The sequence below is a fragment of the Chanodichthys erythropterus genome, chromosome 3, assembly GCF_024489055.1.
Source record: "Chanodichthys erythropterus isolate Z2021 chromosome 3, ASM2448905v1, whole genome shotgun sequence".
NCBI lineage: Eukaryota > Metazoa > Chordata > Actinopteri > Cypriniformes > Xenocyprididae > Chanodichthys > Chanodichthys erythropterus.
The window spans coordinates 6,701,448-6,722,122 of NC_090223.1; the positions used below are offsets into that span (position 1 = coordinate 6,701,448).

Sequence of the window (20,675 nt, forward strand, 5' to 3'; positions counted from 1 at the left end):
AGTGATATTTGCCAAATTACTTTATTGGTCTGCATAATACAGAAAAATTAGTTGTGTCAGGTGTTATAGGAAGTGTTCCCGGTTCCGGCTGACCTAATTTACGCAGCCTAATAATCCTTTAACGGATTTGAAAATATAAACTGATAATGTGTTATGTGTATGCCAGGTTAAAGAGATGTGTTTTTAGTCTAGATTTAAACTGACAGAGTGTGTCTGCTTCCCGAACAATGCTAGGAAGATTGTTCCAGAGTTTGGGTGCTAAATAGGAAAAGGATCTACCACCTGCGGTTGATTTTGATATTCTAGGTATTATCAACTGGCCTGAATTCTGAGATCACAATAAACGTGAAGGACTATAATGCATTAAGAGCTCACTTAGATACTGGGGAGCTAAACCATTTAGAGCTTTATAAGTAATTAGCAAGATTTTAAAATCTATACATTGTTTAATAGGAAGCCAATGTAATGTTGACAGAACTGGGCTAATATGGTCATACTTATACGGTGAACATTATTTAGAGCTTACGTCAATGTTTCTCAACTGTGGGTTGCAGGACCACACACTTATCAATCACATGCAGATATTACTCACTATAAATAAAGTGCAAAAGAAACTACGAGCATGCAGCGTCGATAATATATACACATGTGTCTGGACCGAAATATTCTGCTATGTGAGATCACAATATAAGGCATAAGCTGATTTTTTTAATGCATACATAAATGTGAGAACTATGCATTTGTACTAGAAGATGCTAATTTTTACGTTAATTTATAAAGTACAAACAAAAATGTATCACATTTAAATGCACAAAATAATTAATTTTACATTCTGGCATTTATGTGCTGTTGACTTCCGCATTAGCAAATGGGAATTCAAAAGAGAACACATTGTACTGAGTTTAATTGTTGCAATCATTTATTTTGACAAAATAGAAATGTAAACATCTAGTGTTTACTTTTAAGAAGCATCGCCCCGTCTGAGAGGTAATGTCTAAGGGCATTATCTCATCTGAGATGTTAGTATATACTCCTTATATCTAAAGTTAATAATAAAGACACATCCGGTAAATCATGTAACTCAGAAATCTTATTGATGAAATCAGTAGAATCCCTAATATAAGATGGTAAAGACTGTACGTACGGTTTAATAAAAAAGTCAATTGTAACAGAGTTCAGATGTAAGGAAGGAAGAGGACAGGGTCGGCTTTGACTACTGGCTGCTTTATTAAATAAATCACAAAACAAAAGTGTGCAGACCGGCACAAAACAGTAGTGATGGGACGATTGATACCGGGGCTCCGATGCTCCGACGCAGTTTTCAAAGCACTATTGTATCACACATTGTACCGATGCTTGTATCGAAATGACAATAATACGTGATTGATGACGTTTGAAGCTTCGAACGTCATGCAGTATCGGAAAGTCGAGACAGCTGGTTTGAAAAAAAATTGGCGCTTCACCTGATGCATAAAGGAAAATGCATTTGATCATGTTTTATTGCTGGGGTCTCAGAGAACCCGACCAGAACATAAGGGTTAAACAGCTCACCCAAAATATTTCAACTTACTCACATCAATTATGATCACATCATTTTATATTTTATATTATTGATAAATATGTGAATCCATTGACCAGGCTAACACATGACACGAGTTGTGGTCTCATTGTCACAAATTAATTTAGATCAGATTAGATAAAACTGTATTGATTCAAGACAAGAGTGATTCCGTATGTCACGGACTTCCGAAGCTTTGGTCACATGCTTTTTCAAACTGTAGATCTGCTCCGCAATGATTTAGATATGGTGGAGAAAACAAGTCTGACCACCAGATGGCGCTAATGCGCACTGTGTTAAAAGCTTCGAGTAATGAACCATTTTTCGGAACAATTTGATGAAAGCCTCAAACGCTTCAGAAAGCCTCGGTTTCCCATCACTACAAAACAGTCACAAATAAACATTCACTCCAACAATCAGCGCAGACAGCAATCCAGGAGTGTGGCAGCCAGTAGTCCTTTATACTCTCCACGGCAATTACTGAAACAAGAGACAGGTGTTCGTTATTTGCGCTTAACCCACTCACTCACCGCACGTCTCCCGACTCTCTCTCCCACTGCAGACTTCGCCAAACCACGCCCCCCTCGCCACATCAACATACTGGGGCCCCGTTTACACGTACATGGTTATTTTGAAACACGGAGACATTTCCCTTCGTTTGCGCCCTGTCCAGCCAGAGAGGAGATTTTGAAAATCTTCGTTTGCACGTTTGCATGTAAACTGAGACAAACGGGTGTTTAGGCAGCCAACGTCACAGTATGCGCCAGAGCTCGCCCCTACGTCAAAAGTGCGACCTATGTTTACATGTGATCATGGAAGCGTTCAGAGTAGCAGTGGCATTTATGTTGGTGCAAACTCTTCTTGTGTGTTATTCGTTGCTAGTTTTGGGATAAAATTGGAGTCAAGACGCCACTGGTGAGGCCTTCTGTTGTTGTGTTATAGCCTCTGTCTGTGTTTTCCAGGGACTACAGTGTAGACTCTGTGAGATTAGATTAGTATGTTCCCGGTTTGTGTAACTGTGCTCTTGTGTATCTGTCATCAGTCATCTTACCTCTCATGTCCCTGGTCCAATTCTCCTCCCCTTCCCAATTTGTTACACACCAGTGATATACAATTGATCTCAAATTATACCATGAAAAATGTAAGCTGTGTTAGAGTTTCTTCTGTTGAACACAAGAGAAAATGTTTTAAAGATTTTTGGTTACTAGACAGTTCATGGTGGCCATCAACTGCTGGTTACCAACATTCTTGTTCAACAGAAGAAAGAAAGAAAGAAAGAAAGAAAGAAAGAAAGAAAGAAAGAAAGAAAGAAAGAAAGAAAGAAAGAAAGAAAGTCACAGGTTTAGAACAACTTGAAGATGTTGAGACATTATTCCTGTATTTTGTGTGTGCATGATTTTACAGTATTATAAAACATTATTCCCAAATACCAAATTAGCTTTTTTCAGCGTTTGACACTGTGATATTCTTGTTTTAACTGAGTAAAAATGAAAAAACACAACGAGGGCTTCTGTGCGATTACTACTGAAGTCTTCTGTAAGCATGTAAACGGCTCATGCTCCTTGACCTTGTGAACACGCCCTCGTTCTGTCGTCAGACTCGAAGTGTTCAGTCTGAGCGGCTCGTTTTTCCACATGCTTGTAGAGAAAGGCTTGCCAAAACAAAGTTTCTGGGTTGTGTTTTTTCTCATTTCTGGTCAATCAAGTCTGATTTTCATGATCTGAACTTAATTATCACGTCAACGCTGGTACTTCACATGCTGCCATCAAAATGTTTTCTTTAGTGTCATCTTTCAAAATAAAATGACTTTAATATAAAACAATATAAAACTGTATTGTAAGATAAATACATTGTGTCTTTTTTATTACTTTACTTTACTCTATTTCTGTATATATTACAGATGTTATGCTAGTTGGTGTCAGTGTAGCCCCTCCAGTTTGCACTTGCTCGCTCCAAGCTGGACTCGAACCCCGGCCCGTCCACATGGGAGGAGGCTAAAGACTGTAGCGTCAGTCGCTAGAGCACCTTTGAGTTCAGGGGAGTGAGGTTTACACGCACACATCTGTTACATCAGCATGGATCTGCAGTAATGACACTCAGCAGCAGGGGGCGCCAGAGACTCACAACTACAACAGAAACACCACAAACTTGCTGACCATAACCTACTCAAAATGATCAAAGTTACCTGGTGTTTAATGATGTTCTCAAAACATTGGCACAAAACATTATTTATACATCATTCATGAAGCATTTTTTAAAAATGTTACTACTTGTTTCGGAGAACATTCACAGTCCGTCCTGGTTCATGTAAGCACAGTTCCTGCTTTTTGTCTGGTTATTGAAGTGCACCATATGACAGGAACACGACTGTGGATTTTAGCGAGTGTTTTGCAGTACGGGAGGAAATATACCGTAAACTCAGACTCTTTCTTGTCTAAAGAATGATAAAAGTGTGTTCTCATCTCGTGCAGCAGCAGAAGAGGTGTTTCAGTCAAAATACTGCATCTGTAACTGCAGGAGAGGATCATTTATGAGCCGTTAGTTTCCCACTGACATGTGGAAATACAATAACAGGTTATTTCAATGCGCAGATTTTTTGTATACATATATATCAGATATTCACAGAGAAACAGCCTCAGATGAAGGACAGGAAGTTTGGCCGACTACAGCAAAATCTATTCATTGCAAAAGGCAAAATTAATTAAAAGCTAAAGGCGTTTGTGTTTTTTAATCACTTTTCTACTGGTTGTAATTTTTATAATTAGTTTGCGAGTTATTTGAGAACAGTTTGATTAATTCCTTGTTTTTTTGTTTGTTTGTTGCATGTGTCATGCTGATCATGTGACCAGCGTCGCACAATACTGAGCCGCCATTCTGATGTAGAACATGGAAGCGCTGAATGTACACAGTGTAGAAGAACGACACAGAAGAGATGACATGAGGGTGAGTGCTTTATTTTTGGGTGAACTAACCCTCTAAACCAGGGATGGACAACTCCGGTCCTGGAGGGCCAGTGTCCAGCAGAGTTTAGCTCCAACCCTGAACCAGCTAATCAAGGTCTGTAGGATTAGTAGAAAGTGGCAAGTGAGTTTTTATCAGGGATGGAGATAAACTCTGCAGGACACTGGCCCTCCAGGACCGGAGTTGTCCATCCCTGCTCTAAACACTGGTCTGAGATCTGCAGTAAAGACACTCAGCAGCAGGGGGCGCCAGAGACTCACAACACAACACAAACACCACAAACTTACTGACCATAACCAGCACACACTGTGGGTTAATGTGATTGTGAGTTTAGTGATAAACATCAAGGAATGAGAGGAAGAGATTCAAAACAAAGTTATACGGAGCTACAGACACAAACCAGACAGGAGCAATCGATCCACCTGTGAAACCATTCAGCTGTTCAAGATCATTTGTGATGATTTCACATCTGAAAGAGAGGCGCTCGTTTCTGTGCACACCTTCATTCTGTGAATCACACATCTGAGAAATGATCGCAAGATCACATTTAGGATGGTTTGTGTGACACATTTTATAAATGAGGCCCATATTTGTGACAAACATCTCAGGAAAGAGACATATTAAACAATTACAGAGCTTTAATTAAGAAAAAGAGTAGAAATCATTCAAAATGAACAAAGATGCTAAAAACAGGAATGAAAAGACAAGATATGAGAATCAGCAAATCATCTTCATCACACAGAACAGAGAGAGGATTTTACAAACAGTCTGTCCATTACTGTATTTAATGTTATATTTAAAGCAGTTTATATATGAAGCACAAGAAAATGACATTCAACACTGTAGGAAAATATCCATCAAACCATATAAATGAACATAAATCTGGCCTTTTATTTGTACAAGATATTTGAATCTAAACTTGATGGTGTCACTATTTCTTCAGGGAGTTTTTCTCTGTTTTCTGAGAAGAAGAAAATCAAACAATGAACAATCCTCTGTGAGTTTTTGCTGTTTTAAATCTTGTTTCAGATGGTCTCCAAACTCAGCAGTATTTTATTGTAATATTGTAGGCATCTCTATTTCCTCTGGGTGCTGCGAGTCCTTCCTCCCTGCAAAATAAAAGCATTGACTGACCTCTCGTATGTGTTTTTACCATGATTGATCCAGATCAGATGAGTGTGAATCATCAGATTGTGTGAAGCTCAAACTCACCAGCTCTTCTTGCACAGATGATCTGAAGAAGAATCACAGTAGGAGCAGCAAACACTGCCATCTCAACAATAATCACAATCACTGCAGGAAACATGTGTGGAAGAAGAAGAAGAAGAAGAAGAAGAAGAAGAAGAAGAAGAAGAAGAGAAACTGGACATGACTGAAGTCAAGGGGATTCAACTATGAACAGTTATTGATGAAGCATTTACAGACTGACTGATAGTTTAATGGTGTAAAGCTGTCAGTAGAAATGAACGTGTCGTACCTCTGAATAATGATCCAGCAGTCACACTGACTTCAGTTTCTGATGCTGCAGAAGATGAATGTTCAGATGTTCATCTGTAGGACATTAACATCATATTTTACAGTAGTAATAGTTGTTTCTCACCTGAATACTTGACAGTGTATCTGACTGAGGTCTGGAGTTGATTTCTGAGAGTAAGCTGACATCTCCACTCTCTGTTGTCATCTTCATTCAGGAGTGTTGTAGTCAGAGTGATGATACAGTGATCTGATGAGAATAATATCTGATATCTGGAGTCTGTCTTCAGATCAACACCAGCCTGATTCACCCACAACAGATGAAGACCATCATATTGAACCAAATAATTACAGGAGAATCCAGAATACAACTGACAGGAGAGAGTCACAGAGCGACCTGGACTGATCTCAGTCTGTGAGGATGATGATGATGATGATGATGATGGAGACACTGAAACTGAACACAAGACACAAATCACAGACTCTTCAATCATCATGTGAGTTTAAATGGAGAATCTGTCCTTTTTAAATTGATCATATAATCATAAACTCACCATGAAGAACATGCAGATAAACACGTGCATCAGTTCCTTGTTGTTCTCCATTCACATATTGTTGGCAGGTGTATAATCCATAATCTTCTTCTGTGACGTTCTTGATGTTCAGAGAGCAGTCAGACCCCAGACTCAGTCTCTCATGTCTCTCTGTGTCTTTATTCTTTATCCCTCCATTAATCAGAGCAACTGCTACTGAATGTGTGAATCTGTAAAAGTAGATCCATGTAGTTGATGTACAGTCAGAAAGATCATTATTACAGGGCAGACGGACATTTTCACCAGAACTGATGAACACATGAGTCTCATCCACTCCACTGGACCCTGAAACACAGTATATTTGACTGATCATTATATTATATTAGGGGCAGTTGTGGCCTAATGGTTTGTGTGTTGGACCTGAAGGTTGCAGGTTCTTGTCTCAGTACCGAAGGTCGGGGAATAAATAATCAGCGCTCTCTTCCACTCTCATTAACTGAGGAACTTGAGGAAGTTTGGGACTCCAAGGGCGGTTCTAGGATGAGTGGATATCCGGGGCTTAGCCCAGAGAAATCCATGTGTGTCAGATTATACACAGGAAAAACTTTAGATAAAATGTTTTAAATTGGTTTATTTTTAAACAGGGTCAATCTGTCTTGCTTATTAAAATAGAGAGTCACAATGTCACACCGAGTTGAAGTGAAAACATTAATCCACAATCATCATTAACACTGAAGACGTTTAAACTCTACAATAGCGACACCAGCTTTTACTGTAGGAAGCTGCCTGTGATCAAACTCATCAACAAAAATGAAATAATTCATCCCACAGTAAGAATATCAGACTTCGCAAGATGATTTACAAACAAGAGTAAAAGCACAGGTAAAGTTCAACATGTGCACTGCTATAGCTATTGAGAGCAGTAAATCTTCTTCATATTCTGCTGATGTTGTGTCACCTTTCTTTCTCTCTCTCTCTCTCACTTTTCTTTTCTTTTCCAATCAAGCCTGACTGGCCACACTCTAGTCATTCCTGTAGTCATTTAATTCATTCCTCTTCTTGTTCCATTTCTTTTTAACGTCTTCCCTTTCTCTTCTCCATACATCTTATCCACTCATTTCTCCTTTTTCCTTCCCTCTCTCCCTACTCTTTTACACTATTCTCCTCTTTTAGTGTGCTCACCTCTCGACTTTGTGTATTTCTCTTTTTGATTTGCTTTTGTAGTGATGTTTGTGACGTGTCTGAAACGTCACCATCATTAAATACGTGGCCAATTAGGTACCGCTCCATTTTTGTATATAAGTTCGTTGTTCATGCCCCCTGGAGTGTGTCTTGGTCGAAAGCCCGCCCCTTTTTCCTTTCACTGTTGTGGATCGCAGAGGAACGTGTTTTTAGCAATGTAGCTTCGTTGTTGGATTTGAATGTTATGCAGTGATATCATGCGATCTTTATTTTAGTGTGACGTTGGTCCGCCAAGGCTGTTTGTGTGGTGTACTGCTTACCCCCAGGTAAGGTTTAATGTGGTACATTCGCAGTGTTGTGGGAAGTTTTGAGTTACCTACAGTTATGATCTTAGCGCGGTGTGTTTACAGGGTGCCCACCTGTGCGTCAGCGCAGCACAATAGCCAGATCGGAACACCAGCTGGTAACTTACCTAACTAAAGGAGCTACAATATGACTGTGTGTGTGGTTGAGTGTCACGTCGTCTAATTATAAGGTGAGTAACTTGTTTCTCTCTTGTAAATTATTGTATTTTTTAACTTGAGTGTGATAAACGTTTATGTTTAGGGTCCTCGTTGAGGCATTGCATCGCGCTCTCTCTCTCGCGCTCGCTCTCTCTCCAACTCGCGCTCTGGGCCGCGCTGCTGCTTTGGGGGTTGTCGACACCTCTGGTCCAGTGGCTAAGTGGGCTGGATATTTATTTTCTTTGTTTTCCTTTGGTGGTTATTTTCGGTTTGGGTTAATTTGTGTTTTTGTTGTATTGACATATTTTGTTTTACTGTCACCAACTCTCAGTTTGTGATTTTGACTTTGTGATAAGTCATTATTAATTGGAGTGACTTACCGCAATGCGGTATTCATGAATCTAGGTAATATTGCAATCTTGAGCCGTGATCAGTTCTGAGTTTGTGATCTTTGTTGTGACAGTATACCTTGTTTGTTTTTTTGTCTTTAATAGTTGTATTTTCTTTTGTACATTTATATTGTTTTGGCTTTGATTATATTGGTTTAGTATATTGATTTTGACTGTTTATTTGTTTATGTTGGTTTGGTTTGTTTTCTAAAAGTGATTTTTCCCTTTTTTTGTGTTTTGCAGGAGCTGAGTGTTCCTTGGGAGCGGGCTGGTGCTGAGTTGCACCGGCTTCACTTCAATACAGGTTGTCATTTATTGCTGTGTCACTATTTTTGGTCATTATTTGCAGTGATTTTTGTGGATGTGATTCTGATTGGCGGGATTTCTTTTTTTTTTTTTTTTTTTTTTTGTGCACTGAGTGCACCATACTAGCCCGCTTCTCATAAAGGAAGCCTCAGCCCCTGCATCGAATAATTTTTTTGTTGTTTTTTTTTTTTCCCTCGTTTGACTGAGACAATTTGAATGCTGTGTTTGGGGTTTTAAATTTTGTAAATTCTTTTAACCTTAATAAAAAGTTGTTTAAACGGAAACTCACGCCTCTTGCCCTTGTCTAAGTGGAACTTATTTGCGTGTTCTTTTGGTAAAATGGCGTAGTCATTACAAACCAGCCACTTGCTACACTTTGAATTTTCTTTTTGTGGTACTTGTAACGTCTGGATGGATCCGTTTAGAGTCAATAAACTTTGGAGTTTTCAGAACACTTTTAACCTGATGAACTTTGTTTGTAAATCACTAAATCGGCTCCGGGCAGCTGTGACTTTCGGCAGGTTTGTGGACCTGTGAGGGTAAACAGAAAACTCCAACTTCCTCACTTTGGTGACTTCAAAGGAACACTACCCCCCCAGAGACTGACCAGAACACATTCCAACACACACACACAGGCACACACAAAAACACACACACAGACACATACAGAAACACACAAACATACATTTTTGACTGTATATGTAAAATACAACTATGCTGAAATATATCCATCATGTATTTCGAGCGTATGCATGTTTTCTGGTGTTTAAATGAGTGTATTTGTGCTAGTGTTAGTTGTAATAAGGGAATTTTGTCTGTAAACCATAACTTCTTTTATATGCATTTCTGATCTATAGAGTTTGATCTCGTTTTAAAGCTCCGGACTCGAGCTATTCACTGAGAGATGTCACATAGCTGACAAATGCATTTTTCTATGTGTTTAATGATATTGTGAAGAAAGCACTCCATCTCGAAATCCGATCTGATAGTCGTAAAGTATGCAAATTCATCTAGGAGACCAAACAAAGAAAGAGCTTGCCCGCCAACTTTGCATCAATGTCATTGGCCATTCCACCTCAAGGAGGTGTGTCGGCCTATCTGTCATAAAAAGGAACACCAGGATTCTCCTGTGTGTGCTCCCGGCGGCCCTGAATCATTCACACGTGTTCTCCCGATTGTCTCACGAGCACCTCGTGCACATCTTTCCCGGACATCTCCGGTGACCACGCGCTGCCATCGCGCTCAGCTTCGGGACCGCCATCTTCCAGCGAAACTCAAGTCCTCAATTCAAACCTTCCCACGGAACGGAAGAAGCCAACGAACTGCACCAGCGTTAAACTGAAATTCGACACACACAACCAATGCAAGTATACTGCCGTTTCTCAATCTTAGATGATGAAACTGATTTCCGTGCTGGCTTAGGACTGTACATAGGTGTGTATATTCTTGTATATATATTTAGACGTATAACCTCTGTGTTACGGTAGACAGGAGACAGACACAGATGTAGCAGGTAACGGTTGTTTATTTGACCACAGTAGAGCAGAGGAACACACACAGGTAAGTGAACTGGTTGTAGAGAGGTTTGAGCTGGTGATATGAGGAATAGTTACTGTCCTTTCTTTGCAGATGGATACACGCTGGAGCTTGGAGATCGCTGGAGAACTTGGGAGCTGGTTGGAACACACACACACACACAGCAGACGGAGCACACAGAGGGAAGGAGGCACGCTGGAGACAGGTGAGTATTGCGGAGAGGAGTCCTTGAGGTAAGCATAACAATGAGTAGATGCAAACGAGACCGGACATAGAGTGCTGTGTGCGTGTGTGCTTTATAGTGCTGCTAATGAGTGGAGTGATGAGGTGCAGGTGTCGGTGATCAGTACTCTGGAGACTGTGAGCGTTGTGGTTGGGTGACGTTGGAACCTGACGTGTCTGTGACAGTACCCCCCCCTCCACGGCCCGCTCCAGAGGGCCGAGGACCCCGACGCCGTGGTGGTCGTTCTCTTCCCCGCGGTGCCGGTTTCTCAGAGTGACTGTCATGGAATGTCTGGAGTAAGTTGGGGTCTAAGATGTCGTTCCTTGGGACCCAGGAGCGTTCCTTGGGGCCGTATCCTTCCCAATCCACAAGATATTCCAGCTGACCACCACGACGCCGGGAGTCCAAGATCTCACGAACCTCATACGCAGCTCCATCCTCCAAGATGAGTGGAAGGGGGGGTTCGGCGGGAGCCACGTCAGGTCCTGTGGGAAGAACAGAAGGGTGGTGAGTTTTCAGCAGTGACACGTGGAAAGTGGGGTGTATACGATACCCTTGTGGAAGACGGAGCTGATAGTGACTGGGCTGACCTGCTTGACGATGGGGAATGGGCCAATGAACCTGGGACTCAGCTTTCTGCAGGGCAGACGCAGTCTGATGTCCCGGGTGGATAGCCAAACCAACTGACCAGGCTGGAAGACTGGGGTGTTGGAACGTCGGAGGTCGGCTACCATCCTGCGTCTGCGCAAGGCTCGTTGCAGTTGATGGTGTGCTGAGTCCCAGACCCTCCCGCTCTCTCGGAATCAGTAATCCACTGCCGAAACGTTGGAGGGTTCCCCATCCCAGGGGAACAGTAGGGGGTTGGTAGCCGAGTACGCACTGGAACGGTGTGAGCCCTGTAGTTGACTGACGGAGAGAGTTTTGGGCGTACTCGGCCCAACCCAGGAACTGGTTCCAAGAGTCCTGGTGGTCATGACAGAAGGTACGGAGGAAGTGGCCAATCTCCTGTACCTTCCTCTCCGTCTGCCCGTTCGACTGTGGGTGGTATCCGGAAGTCAGGCTAACGGCCACACCTAGGAGGGAGTAGAACGATTTCCATACTCTGGATATGAACTGGGGGCCTCGGTCGGAGACTATATCTTCTGGAATTCCAAAGTATCTGAAGACTTGGTTGAAGAGTGTTTTCGGCGGTCTCCATGGCAGTGGGTAGTCCTGGAAGTGGGATCAGACGGCATGATTTTGAGAAGCGATCCACAACAACTAGGATGGTGGTATTTCCTTCTGAGACAGGGAGATCAGTAATGAAATCCACTCCTAGGTGTGACCATGGGCGATTGGGAACGGGCAGCGGAAGGAGTTTCCCAGCTGGCAGATGACGAGGAGATTTGGAGATGGCACACTCCCGACAGCCCTGCACGTACCTTCTGACATCCGAAGCTATCCCTGGCCACCAGAAGTGTTCCTTAAGCAACGAGAGGGTCTCATTGACCCCCGGCTGACCAGTGCCAAGTGACGTGTGAGCCGGTGTAATTAAAGCGTGAGAAAAACATGGCCCAGTGAGCTTGTCTAGGGTTCAGTCTCTTAGCTGATCGAAGATATTCAAGGTTTTTATGGTCAGTCAATACCAGGAACGCGTGCTTGGCTCCCTCCAGCCAATGCCTCCACTCTTCCAAGGCAAGCTTAACAGCAAGAAGTTCCCTGTCACTGATGGAGTAGTTGACTTCCGCCGGGCTGAGCTTGCGGGAAAAGAAGGCGCATGGATGGAGTCTACTTGGCGTCCCCTGCTGCTGCGACAACACCGCTCCCACTCCAGTCGTTGAGGCGTCCACTTCGACGACGAATTGTTTCTCTGGGTCTGGATGTACAAGCAAGGGAGCGGTGGTGAAGGCTTCTTTGTGTTGGTTAAAGGCGTTGGTGGCTGCCAGGGTCCAGGACAGAGACTTGGGTTGATTGCGGAGCAGGCTGGTAAGTGGATGGGCGATGGAACTGTAACCTTTGATAAATCTTCTGTAAAAGTTGGAGAATCGTTAGAGTTCTTTTATAGTTGTGGGTTCTGGCCAGTTGGAGATGGATTCCACCTTCCTCTCGTCCATCCGGATGCCACTGTGGTCTATGTTGTAACCCAGGAAAGAGACGGAAGGTTGGTGGAATGAGCACTTCTCTGCCTTGAGGAACAGGTTGTATTGACGTAGACGGGCAAGGACCTCCACAACGTGTCGGCAATGTTCGGCCTGGCTCCGGGAGTAGATGAGTATGTCGTCGATGTAGACTAGGACAAAGCGATGGAGAAACTCCCGGAGCACCTCATGAATGAAGTCCTGGAATACGGAGGGGGCATTGACCAATCCGTACGGCATAACCAGGTATTCATAGGGGCCAGTAGGGGTGATGAAGGCGGTCTTCCACTCGTCCCCCTCACGTATCCGGATGAGGTTGTACGCACTGCGGAGGTCCAGCTTCGTAAACACAGTGGCACCACAGAGATGTTCCAGGGCCGCTGGGACGAGAGGAAGGGGATACCTGAACTTGACAGTTATTTTGTTGAGGGAGCGATAATCAATACATGGCCGCAAGCCTCCGTCCTTTTTAGCCACGAAGAAGAAACTGGAAGCAGCAGGGGAAGTAGACGGCCTGATGTAACCTTGGGCGAGGGCTTCCTTGATGTAATCCTCCATGGCCTTCTCCTCCGGGATGGAAAGAGGGTATATCTTACCCTTTGGCACTGGTTCACCCGGAAGCAGGTCGATGGCACAGTCCCATTGCCTGTGTGGAGGCAGCTTGGAAGCCCGTTGTGGGCAGAAGACATCGCTGAAGGGGGCGTAACACTTGGGGATATCGACAGAGCATTGTTCGACTGGACTTTCGATGGACGTGGCGCAGAGAGTGAGGTCAGGCAGAGGAGTCGGTGGAAGAGGAAGTTCAGCCAGACAATGAGAGAAGCATGTGTCGCCCCACTTCAGGATTTCACCCGTTTTCCAAGAGATGGTAGGATTATGCTGCTCCAACCAGGGGCGCCCTAGAACCACGTCAGCAGTGGAATCCTCCAGAACCAGCATATGAGCCTCTTCTCGGTGTAGTAAACCCACTTGAAGTGTTACAGGTCCAGCCACGGTGCGGACGCGCTTACGGCTCAGGAGTCTGCCGGTTATTGAGCTGATCTTGTAGGTGGTCGGAGACGGAGTGGTCTTGAGACGTAATTGACGACAGATGGCGCCGGAGACGAAGTTGCCGGCTGACCCCGAGTCGATGAGCGCGACCACTGTAAGGGAGACATTGGCGGCAGTAAGATTGACGACAGTAGTGAGTGGTTTCATTTTATGAGTAGCGGGAATAATAGCACTCACCAGGGGTCGCGGCGGTCGTGTGGGGCATGCTGCAATCACATGCCCAGGTTCTCCACAGTAGAGACAGAGATGAAGGGTCAGCCGACAGCGGCATTCTTCAGAAGATAAACGGGAGTTTTCCACTTCCATTGGTTCTTGGGCTGGTTCTGGGGAGCTGACGGGTTCGGATCGGCAGAGGAATACGTTGGAAAGGGACTGGTCCTGGTGCTCCTGGATGCACGCTTGCATGCGAGTGGCGCAGCGTATGGAGAGCTGGATGAACTTTTCAAGGCCGAAGGAGTCCTCGCATGCAGCGAGATGCAGCCGCACCCGAGGTTCTAATTCTTGTCGATAGGTTGTTATCAGGGCTTGTTCATTCCATCCGCTGATTGCTGCAAGCGTTCTGAATTGCAAAGCATAGTCGTAAATAGACATTGATCCTTGTTTTAAATTATAAAGTTTCTCACCAGCTGAAGAATCCGTGATCGGTTTCCCGAACACTTCCCCGAAGTGGGAAATAAATGCCGAGTAGGATTGGGTTACAGCGTCCCGCTGGGACCAGATGGAGTCGGCCCATTTTAATGCTTTGCCGCTGAGTTGAGAAATGACGAACGCTATCTTAGAGGTGTCACTCGGGTACAGGTGCGGCTGCATCTCCAGGACCAGTGTGCATTGCAGCAGGAATCCGCTGCAATCCTCCGCCGATCCTGAGAAAGGCGCCGGTTTGGCCATGGGACTGGCGTACAGTGGTAACGAAGGAAGACTGTTGACATTGTCGGTGGTGTTCGCTGGTGCAGGTGAAGGGACAGTGACTGGAGATGCCGGTGGTGGATGGGTGGTAAGTGTGTGCCGTAGCGCATCCACGAGTTCCTGGAAGGGGTCCGGCTGGCTCATACTGGGTCTGCGGTGTAGGTCCGGTCTTCTGTTACGGTAGACAGGAGACAGACACAGATGTAGCAGGTAACGGTTGTTTATTTGACCACAGTAGAGCAGAGGAACACACACAGGTAAGTGAACTGGTTGTACAGAGGTTTGAGCTGGTGATATGAGGAATAGTTACTGTCCTTTCTTTGCAGATGGATACACGCTGGAGCTTGGAGATCGCTGGAGAACTTGGGAGCTGGTTGGAACACACACACACACAGCAGACGGAGCACACAGAGGGAAGGAGGCACGCTGGAGACAGGTGAGTATTGCGGAGAGGAGTCCTTGAGGTAAGCATAACAATGAGTAGATGCAAACGAGACCGGACATAGAGTGCTGTGTGCGTGTGTGCTTTATAGTGCTGCTAATGAGTGGAGTGATGAGGTGCAGGTGTCGGTGATCAGTACTCTGGAGACTGTGAGCGTTGTGGTTGGGTGACGTTGGAACCTGACGTGTCTGTGACACTCTGTATTCGTAGTTTGCATATATTAAAACGTTATTCACGCTCGATTGTTCTGTTTGTTCTTTCAACTGAAGACCAAGTCACTTTAACGTTTTTCGATCGTTTTATGCTTTGATGCTATAATAGCAAGTTATTTTCATGGCCAGAGAATAACTCCGTTCATAATATTCTATGAGAAGCAGTGGTTTGCTGGACGAGCTGGTAGCTGGTAGTTTCCCCCTTGGGTCAATATGTGCATAATAACTCATAGAACCCTATGAATTATTATATTCATATTCAACCCATAAATTGTTTAATAACTGCTACATCGTTACAGTATTGCTTTATTGTTTTTGTTAACATTAGTTAGTGTAATCGTTTACAACATTAATTACTATTAGTCCATATGGTCCAAAAATAGAAATGAACAATTGTATTTTGATAAAAATATATACAATAGTAATGAATGCTATGAAAATAAAGGTCTTAGTTTATTGTTAATGAAGTTACTAATAAGAAATAAAACTTTAGTGTTTTTTATCTACCTTTCTCCTCCCTCCATCATGTTTCTGTCTGAACATGGTGCTTTACTGCTTTGACGGTGGTATTATAAGACTGTATAATCTTGATTTTTCATTTGGGCAAATCTCCTTGTCATGGTCAACAGCTGGAAATACTGTCAGTATTTAGCATCTTGAACACACTGACTGTGTCAGGAATTACTTCTTTCTCCTTCCTTCTGTTCCCAGGTCTACAGTTTCCCTCTGCAGGAATTTGTGGAGGCCTTCAGTGATGGACAGAAGTCTATGAAACATCAGCAGCATGTAGACAGTGTTAAAGTTGCTGAGTCTGGACCGGAAGCCTACAGACATTGGTGTTGAAATCTTGTCAAGACATTGCAGAATTGTTGATCACAGCATTCTCAGACTTCACCTGACATGCCCAACGTGTTGTTGACAGCTGTACCAGCTCAGATGATTGTAGGTCAAGCTGTTTTTGAACATCAGTAAACCTTTGGTGATTAACGAGAGATTCACTGAAAAATGAATAAAGACTCTCCAGTAAATCAGAAAAGTTGGTGGCTTCCTGCATGCATTTCCCAGCACAAGATTTAACTCAAGGCTATAGCAGTGAAGGTACACTTCTTCTGGACGATGTTCTCTGAAACGGGTCTGTACGCTCCTCACAGCTCCATCTTGTGCAACACACATAAGATGGTCAATTGTGTGTGATTTCAGTGTTTGCTCTGTTGCATCAGTGATGGAAACCAAACAGTTTGCTGAAACCAAGAAAATTTGAATTTCTCATTTCTTTTATGGTGCTTTCTGTGACCTCTTCAGAAATACACACAATCATTTCATTCTGTGATGAGAGAGACAGGAAGGTAGCATGGGATGGAGCATTGTGCTGCTGTAGAAATGGGTCAAACTGTGGGAGAAGATTCAGGCACTCAAGGAAGTTTCCCTGATTTTGGCTCTGTTCATCATGTCCACAGAACACAATCCCCTGCTTCCCCAGAAATGACATCACAGCAACAACACGATGGAGGTATTCACGTCTCTCAGTTATTCTCCTGCGCCGGCTCTATGAAGCTGTTCTGTAATATCTCCAGCATGTCATGGAAGCCTTATGAAGGCTACTCTGTTCCTGCTCTTTTTCCAGTTGGAGAAACCTGCACTTGCTAATGTGTCTTTGCTGTTTCGAATATGATGCTTCCCAAAGAGACGACAGGAAAAGCAGAATGCAGGATTTCTGGATAGGGAAGAATACTCACTGAAATTCATCTAGCCAGTTCTTACTAAAAGATCTCTGCTGTGTTAGAAACTGGGTAAAGGGATGCTTTTTCAGCTTCTCTTGTTTTGGACCTGTCTGCAGTAAATCTTCGCCCATTCTTCATGCACATATTCTGTTTTAATGGCTTTTCTTACTTTATACACACACACAAACACTTAAAGACAAGTATAATTTTAAACGCAGGGCTCTATACATTTTTAAAGGAGCACTTATGCATGCATTTACATTGCACTTACTAATTGCATAAATAATCTCATAAGAGTAATGTATCAAATATAAAAATTGGAATACAGAAATATAAAATTATAATGGTATTTTGAAATATGGAAGTAAAATTGCTACTGGTTTAATGAGTAAATCAGTCATTTATTCAGTCGATTAAGTCAAAACAGATGATTCATTCATGAAAGAAGAAAGATGAATGGGTCAGTGAATCATTGACTCGCCAGGTTTGTTCAAAAACGCAAATTAATTCAGTAAACACCGCTGTGTTGCTGCAGATATGCACAACATGTCTGGAACTATTTTCGTAAGTAAAATATTTATTTTTTTATTATCTTGTTTATTGAATTGTTGCCCTGACAATGAATCATCATTTAAAACCAAATAAGAAAACCTGTAAAACCTATAACAAATATCTATATCTGCTGCTTCACATTGACATGGATCAGTAGCAATCTAATTTGAGAGATACAGTGAGTTAGAGATCCTGAAGCTGTTGCATCTTGGAGTTTAAGTGCTGGGTGGGGCTGTTTTACTTCCTTTTTTTTTTTTTTTTTTTTTTTTTGAAGAAGAAGAAGAAGAACTTTGAAATATCCATTTTAATGTTCAAATAAGCTGATCTACACACCAAAGGAACCGGCTGGCTCCAAAAGATCTAATCTCATTAGCTTCACTTCTCATCGATGGTTGGTCAGTTTACATGTCAGTCAGAAGCTCTAGCCTCAGTGGGTGGTTTTTGCCGAGAGTGAATGGCAGCGTAACTTTTCAGAGTAAGATTTGCTCTCTGCACTGTATGTGTGCAGCAAATCTGCAGCTCCAATAGAAATAGTTTTAATGCACATGAAAACTCAGTGATGGTGGTGCGTACAAGGCATGGTAAAAACGTTCAGGGCTTCACTGAAAACATTCAGGCTTCTAGAGCCGCCCCTGTGGGACACCACCATACTGGCCTACATGTCACGTCACTTTATGTATGGTATAAAAGGCTGGATGTCTTTCATTTTTTTTTAAACTCAATGAAAACAAAACAGAGATTATTACATTTGGACTGACTGAAACTTTTAATCTTGGTCTCGTATAATAAAACGGTGGTGAAGAATCTGAGTGTTTTATTTGACAAAGCTATTAAATTTGATGAGCAAATAAATGCAGTTGTCAAATCCAGCTTTTTCCACTGGAGACTTCTGGATAAAGTCAACACGTTTCTCTCTTTTAAGGAGCTTGAGAAAGTCATTCATGTCTTTATTTCTTCAAGTCTTGATGATTGTAATTCTCTGTATAGAGGAGTTAGTCAGACAGCGTTGTCACGTTTGCAGCTGCTTGATGCTGACAGGGACGTGAAAACAAGAGCATTTTACCCTGATTTTATCTTCTCTTCATTGGTCACCAGTGCGTTTCTGAATAGAATTGAAGCTTCTGTTGTTTGTTCTCAAGTCTTTAAATGGGTTGGCACCACCTTACCTCACAGACCTTTAAAACAGCAGACATCTACTAGATCTCTTAGTTCCTCTGATCAGCTGCTTTAATTGTTTCTAGATTAAACTCAGGGGTGACGGATCTTCTCTGTAGCTTCATCTAGACTGTGAGATCTTTTACCCTCACATGTTAGAGCGGATCCAACTATATCTAGTGTTAAAACTCTTTTATTATCTCAAGCTTTTAATTCTACTGGTTATTGAGGACTGTTTCACACTGAATTTCTGTGAATTTCTGAGACTATATCATTTCCTCATGAACACAATCATCACAGTCTCCAGAATAAAGTGTTTGTCTTGATCATGTAGCTGTTGAAATCTCTGAATATGAAGATAATTGTTGATCATCAGATGTTTGAGTGACTCTATGTCCAGTATCAGGAATAATACAGTATGATCTGTATGTATCAATACACAACTCTGAGATCACAACGTGAATGTGTGCAAGAATAAACTGAGCATGTTCAAATCAACTCTTTCCAGACTAATTCCACTAAATGTCTTTAGAGAAAATCCAGATTTCTTTACCTGTGAGAAGTGAAGAGAGAATGATCAGTCCCAGCAGACACACATCACACTGATCAGCCATTTTCTGTTTCTGTCAGTCTTTCTCTTCATTATATAGTTACAGCTCTTTCTTCAGACAGGAAGGGCTGGTAGAGTCTAAAGAAAGAACTTCCTCTGATCTGAACTGAGTGTTGAAATTCTGGTATATAGTTGTTATTTAGTGACACAATGCCAATGCATAATGGAGAAGTGTTGTTTTGTTCTTCACTGATGTTTAAATGTAATGTACAGTACACTTCTACTGCGTCTATAGTGAGGAAACGGATCTGCTCGTGAGCGAGGTTAAAGCGTGTGAGAAGATCATCTACCTAGAAATGTACTCTTTTTTCACCTGGGGGGCAGCGAGGTGGAACGCAAGGGTCCGACCCGGGAGGCATAGTGTCCTGGAGTAGAGGCAGTGACTGTGATGTAGCTGGAGATGCGTGAGGAGGAATCATGTCATCCAACTGCAAACTCCTGCATTGTGGTGAAAGAAGAGGAGGATGAGAGAGTGAGGAAGTATAGCACTGTGAAAACACACCTCTTGTGTGTAAGAAATCTGCTCAGAAACTCTTTTGCAAAACAAAACTGAAGATTCTCCACCTGGTCCTCCTCCAGGAGAAAGAGTTGAGAGTTGACTGAGCTGGGCTGTGTCGCCTTCCTGCAGCAGCTCAACAGACCTCGTCTGAACAAGAGCCTACATGGTGACGTTCATCACCCTGAGGGGAAGGTCCATCGCCGTACACAGTTTCTGCATCAACCCGAGTTCAGAACTACCTTCATGCAGCTCTTTTGGTGCTTCAGACTGGTGTACCTGCAGGAGGACCATAGCATGCAAGGTGGAGGCAGCCTGTCCGGAGGCATGATAAGCTTTGGTGGCAAGAGCGGCCGAGAACTTACAGGCCTTACGGGCTTAAATGCACCACAATTGCATGCTCCACCTGAGGATTACTCTGGGTTCAAGCCAAAGTTCAAGCTTGGAGCCCTCCTTCAGACAGCACACCAGATAAACACTATATCTGATTTGATGCAAAAACAAAAAAGAAAAGAAAACTTTGCATCAGATTTTTGAATGACAATTTGACACACATTTGACTCATGATTGCTATTTTCAAAGATGCATTGACACTAAAACTATACAGCAAGCAAACACATTAAAGGAAAGTGAATCATAAAATAATGAGTGTCCAGATAAAGTTCATTTGTTTGTTGTATCTCTGCAATTATGAATATGGAATCATCATCATACAGATTATTCAATAATAATAATAAAGTGTGAATGAAG

General features: G+C 42.8%; 1 protein-coding gene across 1 annotated transcript; it reads right to left on the minus strand.

Moving 5' to 3' along the window:
* Positions 1 to 5,844: 5,844 nt before the first annotated feature.
* LOC137008116 (uncharacterized) lies at positions 5,845 to 19,443 on the minus strand. The gene is made up of 3 exons (XM_067369958.1): positions 19,373 to 19,443; positions 6,547 to 6,870; positions 5,845 to 6,449 (listed from the first exon to the last, which is right to left on the minus strand). Exons 1-3 carry the CDS (start codon positions 19,431 to 19,433, stop codon positions 6,094 to 6,096), a joined length of 741 nt encoding a protein of 246 aa, XP_067226059.1. The 5' UTR covers positions 19,434 to 19,443; the 3' UTR covers positions 5,845 to 6,093.
* Between the last annotated feature and the right edge of the window lie 1,232 nt (positions 19,444 to 20,675).

Excerpts from the sequence above, each read along its gene's own strand:
- LOC137008116 (XM_067369958.1), bottom strand. The coding sequence starts at position 19,433 with ATGGCTGATCAGTGTGATGTGTGTCTGCTGGGACTGATCATTCTCTCT. Across the intron at positions 6,871-19,372 it reads TCTCTCTTCACTTCTCACAG|GGTCCAGTGGAGTGGATGAG; the intron begins GTAAAGAAATCT and ends ACTGTGTTTCAG. Across the intron at positions 6,450-6,546 it reads TTATCTGCATGTTCTTCATG|TTTCAGTGTCTCCATCATCA; the intron begins GTGAGTTTATGA and ends TCTTGTGTTCAG.